The sequence below is a fragment of the Leuciscus leuciscus genome, assembly GCF_965113295.1.
Source record: "Leuciscus leuciscus genome assembly, chromosome: 1".
NCBI classification, from domain to species: Eukaryota; Metazoa; Chordata; class Actinopteri; order Cypriniformes; family Leuciscidae; genus Leuciscus; species Leuciscus leuciscus.
The window spans coordinates 55990846-56001831 of record NC_138725.1 but is presented as its reverse complement, the minus strand read 5'-3'; the positions used below and the strand labels follow the sequence as shown (position 1 = coordinate 56001831).

Here is a 10986-nt window from a genome sequence, read left to right as displayed (position 1 = left end):
GGTTTGGGACAACTTGAGGAAGAGTAAATGATGACAGCATTTTCATTTTTGGGTGAACTATCCCTTTAAACCATTTATTACATGTTAGGTTTTAGAATAAACCATTTTCAGAGTAAAGACTTTTATTCTGAAACCTAACATTTTATGTAATAACAGAAATGGTTTGACTATAAAAAGAAAATATGCAGAAGTGCCTGAAAAAAAAAAAATCTCATCCCCTTCATCTGGTGCAAATGTCACTTATGTGACATTTTCAATTTTTTATGTTTTACTCATTTTGCTTCTCCAGGTTAAGCATTAATGTAAAGTCTTTAAGTGTGCAAAGGTCTAAAAGTAATTTAATAAGAACATGTAATGCCATTCAATTTTAGAAGACAAATTGTTGTGGAAAAATGCTTCCCAGATATTTCCCGTTTTCAAAACATTAAGTAAATTTTTTCGAATGGTGCAACATTGTTTAATGTTTGGTTGAAAGACTTTTTACCTGGAAAAATGAATTTCTGTGATTGTATTGATTTTAGTCAGACAATGCTGCTCATACCATTTGAGGAAAATTATATTTTATGGAAATTTCAGTTACAAACCTCACTTCATCTGTGAAATAAAATAAAGATGAAATCAATATCTAAATAAATACAAACATCAGCTTTGTAAATCATAAGTCATATTTCTAAGACTAGTATAGACTCAATGAACATTGGATTTAGTGGTATATTTTCATTCGAGTTGAATGTCATTTCTGCAGCAGCATGAAGTAGAATCCACAAATGCAGTCATTACAGGAAACAAATGTTGTCTCAAATGGTTTTCTGCCACTTACATTAGACGTTAACAATCAGATTTCACTCTGTCTATTATAGCTAGTGATTGCTTTGTTGACTCATACCACTGAAGACTTCATATTATGAAGGCCAGAGGCAAATTAAATCGTTTTGTAACTTTATAACCAATAAAAACAACAGCTTTTTCTTAATACTTCTGTGGCAGTGCCTTGCAAATATAACATGAAGGACTTTCAGGGCTTTCTGACATTTAAAAGAACAAACAAAAACAAACATATTCTCTTGTCAGAGAAAGAAAAACAACTAAAATACAAAAAAAGGAGAAAAACAGCAGCTTCAACTTTATTTTTACTGAACTCAACATCTTTTGAGAAATTCAGATCTTAAAAAATGTATTACTCCATATTCAAATACATTCATCCTACCTGAATCCTTATATGAACAAGGGTTCCGACACACTAGAGAATTGTTGCCAAAATCATATTTGTCCTGGTGCAACAGTACGTATGTCACTGTACGGCCCATAACGGCCAAATATATCCTTCCCCACAACAGTAAAACACAGTCGTTTATCTCCTTTACAGTCAGACACCTTGCAGGCCATAGGAAGAGGCATGGCTTTGATCACTCCGAGGCACTTCCATTCCGAAAAAGTGCAGTTTTTGTGTTCATGGGAAACGTAAATGTAGTAGCAATCCATCTCAGCTGCGTGGGGATCTTTCCGATCAACGTTCCACGCGATGCCTAATTCTTGTGCGTTTCCAATCCGAGCTAGTTTCACCACTGGCTTCTGGGGCAAGTTATGAGAGGCAGCTACAACTGGAAGCTCCTTGGGGAACGGAGTGTGCGGAAAAGGATGGAGTTTGGAGTGCCAGTCCTCCTATTAAAGAAAGGTATAACTGAAATGTTATGGCTGTTATGACAAAACTTAGTGGTGTAATAGCACATACAAAAGAATTGCTTACTTTTTCTGACTGTACTGGAGAAATGACACGGTGCTCCTCCATAACACTCTGATTTTCTTCTTTTCATTTAAGAAAATTACAGTAAAAAAGACTTGTTAATATTTAGAAAAAATAATAAAAACAAACAGGATAAATTCAATGGCATCATACCTTTAATGGCTTTGGGTGGCATACTTGAGGGTTTTGATGGTTCTGGTTTTGAAGGTACCAATTTCTGCAGTGCACAGATGTGAAAACAAAACTACTAAGAAACAATAATCTGAAAATGTTGCAGAATTAGAGAGAACCTGAGAGAGAGCATGATGTCGTACCTGATCTGGTGGCTGGGTAACCAGACTCTCTTCATTCAGTCTGGCCGCTGAACCAGAACAAAAACACATCATACAGTCAATACAACAGCGCATTGTTTACAAAAAACATTTGATTTGAATTCAAGATCAAATACCTTTGTCTTCCTCCGTAAGGTCAACAACCTGTTTCTTAGACCGCTGAAATGAAAAGAGAACGGTTTTCCAATTTGAAGTTTATGTAAACAATTTTAATCTATTGTCTCCAGCACGGTCTGGCCATGTCGTCGCAAATCACATGAGACATATTACAAATCTTATACAAGAATAAACAAGTAATGAATGACAAGACATTGAAGACAGTGAAAGAAATAGTTACCAAACTCTGCCAGAACCCTTCCTTTGGTCTTCTCAATGTAGACATCACACAGTCATTGACTATTAGTGCAAAAACAATCATTTTAATCTGTTGAATCACAAACGTTGGACATTGTTGAAGCTAGAATACTATGATGATAATAGCAACAAGACCTGCTGATGACACTGAAGCGTTGTCAATGAAACTGCCTCCGTTGACTGAACTTCTAGTAAAAAATATTGCATGAAATTAGAATTCTGCACACCAACAAGACATTCAAAAGTGAACTATAATTTCTGCACTTTTTTGGGCTATTTAATTGTGCATTCCCACTTCACCTTGTTTTTACATTTGATAAATGTAATGTTCAGCAAATCACAAAATAATATCCACTTTCATACTGTACATTATAATGTCATGATGCCTAAATTCAATTGTATAGAATTGTATTTAGTGGTTTTATTGAATTAAAAAAAGACTCCATTTTAATATTGGTCTATTGGTATCGGCCAGAATTTGAATTTAGCTGCATCTCTAGCAGACAAATCAAACATACAATGACTATGTTTACAATGTGCACATGACATGGGCAAACCTCTTCATTTTACATCAAAATTTCATTATTCGCTAAGAATTGTGGTTATTTTTCCCACAATTATTTATACACCCCAATGCACAGGGCAGATGAACTCACATACAGTAGATGTGTTACTGGCCAAGCTCTTCCAGCGCACATGGATTAAAAAAAAATAAATAATGTTTATGACACGCCTAAAGATGTTGTCAAAGATGTTCAACCATCAATATACTGCCTTATATTGATGCACGCAACATTATCAAAATTCATGAAATTCATCCAAACACAATGTAGCACACTCACCATGGTTTTAGAGCTATGGTTTTATTTTGATTTTATTATTAAAAGTATTAGTTACATTTGAATCGCTATAATGCAGTGTTGTATGAAGAAAGATGCATCACATCTCAGATACATTTGGAGAGAGTAGAGCCGAGCTCCTCGAGTTTCTGTCAATCACACTTGCGTTCTTACAGTGAATTGTGATTGTGGTAATTCAGCAATTAAGCGGATGGCTAGAATAACAAATAGCTGTAATCATTGCTTTGAATGAGTCTGGTTTGGCCTTGGTACACAAACATTAAGTGGCAATGAATGTCTTTCCAGTGAAGCACACTAGTTTAAAAGGCTGCAACAGCCACACATGAAAGTGAAGGAACGCCACTCAGCATGAAGCACCTCAGGGAAAGAAAAGAAATGTAAAGGTGCCAAGACTGCAGCCTTGAATCATTACTGAATTTAAAACAACCAACCGAAAAGCAAAAGATCCACAGGGGACCACTGAGATGATTTCACTTTGATTATTCTATTAGACTAACTTCTGATTAAACAGCAAATGGAATATTTAAGTGATTGTCATTCAACAGCAGGCTCTCCGTCTCATTTTCCTCAAATAATTTGAAACGCGTCACACCGTGTCCTAACTACACGCGACGCGACGACACGCGATAAAAGGTATATTTTCCATGTTAATCAGAGTTTTTGTCCTAACCAGGCGCGACGGTGACACGCGACGATTCTAATTTAGAAACGGTTTCTATTTTTCTGCGACGTCGCGCTGGAACAACAAACACAAAGTGTGGCAATGATAATCTCAGGTACTGTTTATGTGCTTTATTTAATGTTAAAAGCGTGAAATGTGAGTTTGAATATCATTTAGTGCTCCAGCTTTGTAGCTGTAAAAGCAACAATGGATATAATTCACCTCGATCTTGAAATGAAACAAATGAAAACATGAACGTCAAAACTGTTAACAAACAAGTATATTATTTGACAAATATTGTTTTAGTAACTCAGTAGCCTATGTGTTTTTTAAATGGTGTAACATTTAATTAGATTATGTAGCTACTTATCCATTTTCTTGCGAGTGCCGTCAAGATTACTCTCTAGTGCTGTGCACTTGCCGCGAGACTCCGCCCACACGCTGTTCTGATTGGCTGTGATTTTTGATTGACGCTGTCGCATCGCTTCTAGTGTGGACAGACACACTGCCTGTCGCTGGAATTTTATCGCGTCGCGTGTAGTTAGGACACGGTGTCAGTCTGCAGCACAAGTGTATTCAGTTTCTACACCAAAACGAACAACGATTTTTACTAAATTGGTGGCATGCATGTATTATTAATGAAGTTTGTAATATGTCTACAATACAGCAGAATACCTGGACATATAGATTATTGGTTCGGCTGGAGAGATGCATCGCTGTGGCTGGTCAGGCGGAGGACTTAAAGAAGGGGGAGACTGTTAAAAAGATAAAAAAAGACAACAGTGATGGGTTATACATAAATACCTCAATAAAAGACAGCTTTATAAATGTCTTTCAATTATGATAATCAAACCAAATCAATCTTTGAGTTTAGCGCTTTGAGTTTGAGAAAGGCGCATTACAAATAAAATTTATTATTATTATTATAATAATTATTAATCTCATAATCTAGTTCATACCTGACTGTGAGAAATCCCTAAGGATCTGAATTTTCTGATATATGCAAATACTGCATCTCCTCTTCGCTTTATCTTCCTTACATGAGCCTGGAAACAAAAGAGGTTTGATTTGACATAGAAAATGCAAATGGTGGTTATGGCATTCAGGCCTGCAGGGCACTACAGTCAAATGGACAGTTTAATACACATATTGTCCAAAAATGCAAATGATGAAGTCCACAGAAATGGGCATTCTGGTCACTTACTTCCAATTTCTTGATTCGGGCATCATATTGTGGTTCACTATTCACCTCAGCGATTCTTTCCATCAAATTCTTCATCTTGAGGTCAGATTGCTCCACTGCAGTGCCAACCTTATCTGATATTATTTTTTCAACCTATCAATAAACAGATCACAATTGGAAGAGATGAAATACAATTCTGACAAGTGTAAAGCAGGTTTTGCACCATTCAGAATTGAAGTAACAAAAAAGTATGGATTTTTGATTAAGAACATATAAATTAGTACTGTAACTTTTGCATGCTTCGTTCTGCTGCTAGGCTGATTACTGCTAGGCTACTTTCTACGCTGATAACAGTCTAACTCCCATTCCACAGACAAGGCTTAAGATAGTCCCAGACTAAAATGCATGTTTGAGCTGTTTTAACTGAAAGAAACTTGCACTGGCATGTCTTAAAATCTGTCAGTAGCATTGTTTTGTCCCAAGATGTACACCAGTAACGTTTTTTTTTCTAATTGCGTCCTTTGGATGAGACGTTAAACCAAGGTCCTGACTCTCTGTGGTCATTAAAGGGACAATGTGTAGCTTTTTAGGCATTTTATTATCTAAAATCAATATTTTTATTCATAAATATGTCCTCAATGGTGTACAAATACCTATGCCAATGATCAGACTAATCCTCGTAAACGAAGAATTTATTATCGTTATATACATGGGACGGGTAGGTCCACGGAAGCCTCCATGTAGTTCCGCCATCTTGAAAAACTATAATAGCAGAGAGGGACAAAAAGTACTAGGCCAACGCGTTTCCACAACGCGTTTTCGTTCAGAGCCAGCGTCACGTGACTGAAACCAGCAGAAACGGAGGAGCAGAGCAGTGAGAGGCGCTTGTCACTTCCCCGGCAAGTTTAAAAGGCTGCACTGTGTACGGTTATTTATAATGGAGGACCATACATATGCTGAGTCACAGGATAAGGAGTCCTCGTCGTCGGAAAAGTCCAAAATAGACCGTAAAAGGAAACGTGACCGGAGATTACAAAAACAAGGGTTAATGTCAGGATAGCTAATGCAGGAGAAAACTTTCAAAAGAGACGCTGAAGTTGCCTGCTTTCTTCTCGACAGGTAAGTCAATGTTACGGTCTTAATTACAAGCTTTTTTTTCATTGCTTGGTTGTGTACTTTATTATATAGACAGTAGAACATTTATAGTTAAAAGTTAAACAGGCTCTTTGATGAATAGCAGCTATTGAGTAAGTAGAGAAGGCGCTGATGATGAGGATGATATCTAACAATGCACGTACTTAAAAAAAATATAACGAATAAAGAAGGCATCACTACTAATTACCATAGTTCATGTTTTTCACAGTCAGTAATTCATAATGTAAAAATTTTTTTTTTTGTGTGTGTGTTTCAAGTTGCAGTTTGTTTTAAATAACAAACCTGTTCACCCGAAGGAAAACTCGATTAAGTAGAAGACATCCTGTCATAGCTTTTTGGTACTTACGGCTACCGTAGATGCAACACGCATTTGAAAAAGCAAGGCGCTGGAGAGCATTATTTGTTTGAATGCAAAATACAATTTCTCCACTAGATGGGAGAAATTCCTACACATTGTTCCTTTAAAGGTAGGGTAGGTAATCCTGTTCAGAAACACTTTTTTTTTATACTGGGTGAAATGGTCCTTCCATCCTGATAGTAGTCAATACATTATGTGTTTAGAAAAAGGAATGAAAAAAATCAGACCTCTGTAACAGCTGCAGGACAGTAAAAACTCTTGACCAATCACTGCCATTCGGTGCGAATGTAAAGAACCAATCAGATGCCTTCATGTCTCGTGCCCGCCCCGAGCCCCACTGCGCGCGCTGCCCGGCGTGCACTCATCACATGTCACCGTTCCCGGAAATATTCAGCTCAAAGCACCTGCATATGCAGTCAGCGAAGGCAAACAAGGCAAAAACTACTTCCTCGGACCCTGCCCGCGCTCTTGAACGACCTCCTCTGCTTCGCCCTCAACCCCGGACCTGTCCTCGAACCGACGATGCGGTACTTGTCTCCGGACTCGGAGTGTACGTTAGTCTTCATTAGAGTCAACAATGTTTTCATCATGGAAACTCTTACATGCAAAACACCGTATATGTTATGAATCTTACACGAAATTCACCTTCATCACAGTGTAACTGATGGTAATGGAAAAACGTGTATCAATGCAACCTGTTTTTAGTTTTGCCTTATAAATATAGCTCGTTACCGAATGAAACTTTACCATTATCGATATGCTAGCTTGATAGTGAGTACTAAAAGAAATCTTATTTGTTTATATTCATAGTGATAAAGTTAGGTATTTTATTACATGTGATTCTGACATGATGTCACTGTATGTACTGCGCTCCTTCCTCTCCACTCGTCTCAGGTAATAAATGCGTCTTGTTCCAGCCTGAGTGTTTGGCGTCGCGCGTTCATGTGTTTTGGGGGCGTGGCTTTGGAAGGAGCTGAGAAGGGAGGGGGTGGAGTGAATGGAAATAATGAGCTGTGTTTATTGCAGATTAAAAGGTCTACAGTCACTCGATTTTTATATTTTCTTTTTCAGAGTACTTACATTTTAATTATGTATTGGTATATAAAGACAGTTTAAACAAATTTGGAATGTTTTTTTTTTTAGAAAAATGATTACCTACCCTACCTTTAAAAATCTCAGGATGTCCTTCGAAAAAGAGCTGGGGTTTAACCCCGTCATCCTGGGCTGCGTTCCAGTCATAGACTGTAAAAAATATGGACAAAGCGTCTGTGATGTCACCCATAGACTTCTGAAGAACGGTTTTGAGGCCGTTTATGGGGGGTATGGGCGGCGCCATATTTCAATACAAATGTTCAGAAAGGATAACTTACAGGTATGATGTGTTGTGTCAGATCATGGCCGAGATGTCAAATTTCAGGAATTCCACTCGGCGCAGCCTATGCTCGTTGTCAGCTGTCAATCAAGCTGTCAATCGCGCCCTTATTTGTCATACATTTTATATCTAAATACGATCTAAACTAACGAGTTAGAAAAAAATTCACCCCCCTCACAGTTGTCAGGCACTCGGAACCTATCGAAAAATACAATAAAAGTCCATGGGACCAACCTGTAAAAACATGAATTTATGCTGTGAAAACGGACATTTTACCATGGGGGTGTATGGACATTTGCTCCCTTTTGGGACCTTCCCCTAGCGGATTTTTGATGTATTGCAGTTTTTCGCACTTCCGGGTAGGCTTCATTTTTCAGATTAGAATGTTGCCGCTTGGTTCCAGTCCACTTTTAGACACGCACTTGCGAACTTCCCTAAGCACTTCCCCTTGGGGGAATCCTTGCCGCCATTTTGAAGTGCGTTCCACTTTGTGAAGTGAATGAGAGAAGTTTATATGGAAAGATTTTTTATATGGATATCGATTTTGACCGAGGGAGCGAGTCTACTTCAAATGTACACTTCAGGCACCTATATGTCCCACAATGCAGTACGATTGTGACGTCACCACATATCTCGTCTAATCACCACCACAACAGACAACTCTATTATATATTAATTCTATTCTTTTTTTTTTTTTTTTTTTTTTAAAACAACCCAAATATACCTATAAACATTTGGATGCTGCATTAAACAAATTCTTAAAGGAAATTTTTTTTTAATAATAAATCAACTCCACAGCTGATTCCAAGTGATCAAGGGCTTAGGACGTTCCAATTCAGCCCATTGCAGTTTCCGTCAGTAGTGGGCACTCGTGCAACGTAAGCAATGACGTACATCCGAGTGAACGAGACGGAGGGAAGTTAGCGAGTGAAGGGTATGACAATTTTGGACTGGAACGCAGCACTGGCCGTATATACACACTGATTGGCTTCATCACGCTCTCTTCTCTCCACCAATAAGCTGGTGTGTGGTGGGCGTTCTGGCACAATATGGCTGCCGTCGCATCATCCAGGTGGATGCTGCACATTGGTGGTGGTTGAGGAAATTCCCCCCTTCTATGTAAAGCACTTTGTGTACCCAGAAAAGCGCTATATAAAATGTAACGAGTTATAATTATTATTAATTGAACTAAGGCCTAATCCTGGCTTAGTCTAAGCCCTGTCTGTTAAACCGGGCCTAAATGTCACCACGTTTTGTGATGCTGTATTGAATTAAAATCTTTTTGATTGCTGTTTTGTCTTTTGACTGTACTTAACTTAATAAAGATGAATGTCCATCCATTAAATAAAAAATAAAAATAATTATCAGTAATTCAGAGAATAAATGCAAATTACAGAAACAACACGTTTGTGTAACTGTATGGGATTTCTCAGAATTGCAATTCGGTAAATTATTCCTGTTATTCAAATTCATAATCAACACCCCGTGAGTTGTGGCCGATTCAATATTAATTCCAGCTCATAAACTAAAAGGAGAAATTTGCACAACCGTAAATGTAAAGTACAATAAAAGTAAGTTACTTTCATTAAAAAAATTTTTTTTAAAAAGAACTTATCGAAGGCATTATTATCGTTGAATAATAACAACCAAAGGACGTAACGTTAAATGACAAACTTGCCTCGGACCGAGGGAGCTTGTTCGGTCTCTGCCATGTTTCCTCTTCATGTCTGCTCCTTTTCATAACTGAGATATAAAGATATAAAGCACATTTCATTTCGAATGATTCGTGATACATATTATAATGAAAACCAAACAAATTAGAGATAGAATGAATCATTAGTTACTTCACCACCGTCAATTTAAACATTTGCACTTCATTTGAGATTAACCAACGATTCAATCGTAGCCGTTTTATTTATCTCTACTAATACAAGCATTTGGCTCAAAGAGGGTTATCGTAGACAATCCTATGCTTTGTACACTTCAAAATCAATGAAGGGCTTTCTATAAACATCCACACTGAAGGAAACAAGCAAACCGGAAGTGACGTGCCTAAACAGTATATGGCAAAAATATCACCACTTATAAGCGCCTAGCGACACTTCCAGCTGCACGAATGGTAACGGCCTTTCCTATGAATCGCAACGCAACGCAAGCTACATTCGACCATGACAAACCAGACGCCACTGTTGCCACTGACAACTGCAGCTAACATTGATGCTAAAATTGACTCCACTATCCTGGTTAGGAGTAAACGATGAAATGTCCACCCAATGTGCAATCCAAATGGTTAACTAAATCTGCTGGCCTTGAAAGTAAGCTTTCTATGACCATGCAGGCATATTATAACGCGTTTTCGAAACCACTGACTCTAGCGCTTGCCATACAACGCGCGAAACAAACTCCAAACAGAGCCCGCGAATGCTATCTGTGCGTTCTCTTTGAACAAAGCAAACGAATAAACAATTTCAAAAACAACTCACCTGAACAGAATGCCGAATTTGTAGTAGCCAGTGGACAGCTTATTGTGTATTGTCCCTGTGCGGGATTTCCTGCTTCTTTAAATAATATAAGTCTCTTCACAAAAGGAATTGGGCAAGCGATGCACGCTTTGTGAATGAATCGTTTTTGAGTCGGATCTTTGCAATGAATTGGTTGAACCGGTTCACAAAACCGGTATGAACGATTCGTTCACGAATGTGGCTAACGAATCAGAGGATTTCACTGATGGAGCGAAAAGTAAGCTAGCCGAATAACAGAAAGAATAATCTTTTACAAATATAATTGTATGACAGTTTTATTTGTAAATTAAGTAATATAAAACGTATTTGTAAGATATTTTTAGTATTAGCCTATCATTTAAATGTAAATATATTTAGTTAATACACTAACACGATTTTTAATAAAAACTTTAAAAACTTGGCTTTATTGGACGTAGAAAGCATCTTTACGCGTCATGGCTGAAAA

General features: G+C 37.6%; 1 protein-coding gene across 1 annotated transcript; it reads right to left on the bottom strand.

Moving 5' to 3' along the window:
- Nucleotides 1-1099: 1099 nt before the first annotated feature.
- On the bottom strand, nt 1100-10657 carry atf7ip2 (activating transcription factor 7 interacting protein 2). Its single transcript, XM_082136866.1, has 12 exons — nt 10503-10657; nt 9698-9762; nt 5156-5287; nt 4911-4997; nt 4627-4706; nt 2566-2618; nt 2414-2472; nt 2193-2235; nt 2059-2105; nt 1898-1961; nt 1748-1806; nt 1100-1662 (listed from the first exon to the last, which is right to left on the bottom strand). Exons 2-12 carry the CDS (start codon nt 9758-9760, stop codon nt 1261-1263), a joined length of 1089 nt encoding a protein of 362 aa, XP_081992992.1. The 5' UTR covers nt 9761-9762; nt 10503-10657; the 3' UTR covers nt 1100-1260.
- Between the last annotated feature and the right edge of the window lie 329 nt (nt 10658-10986).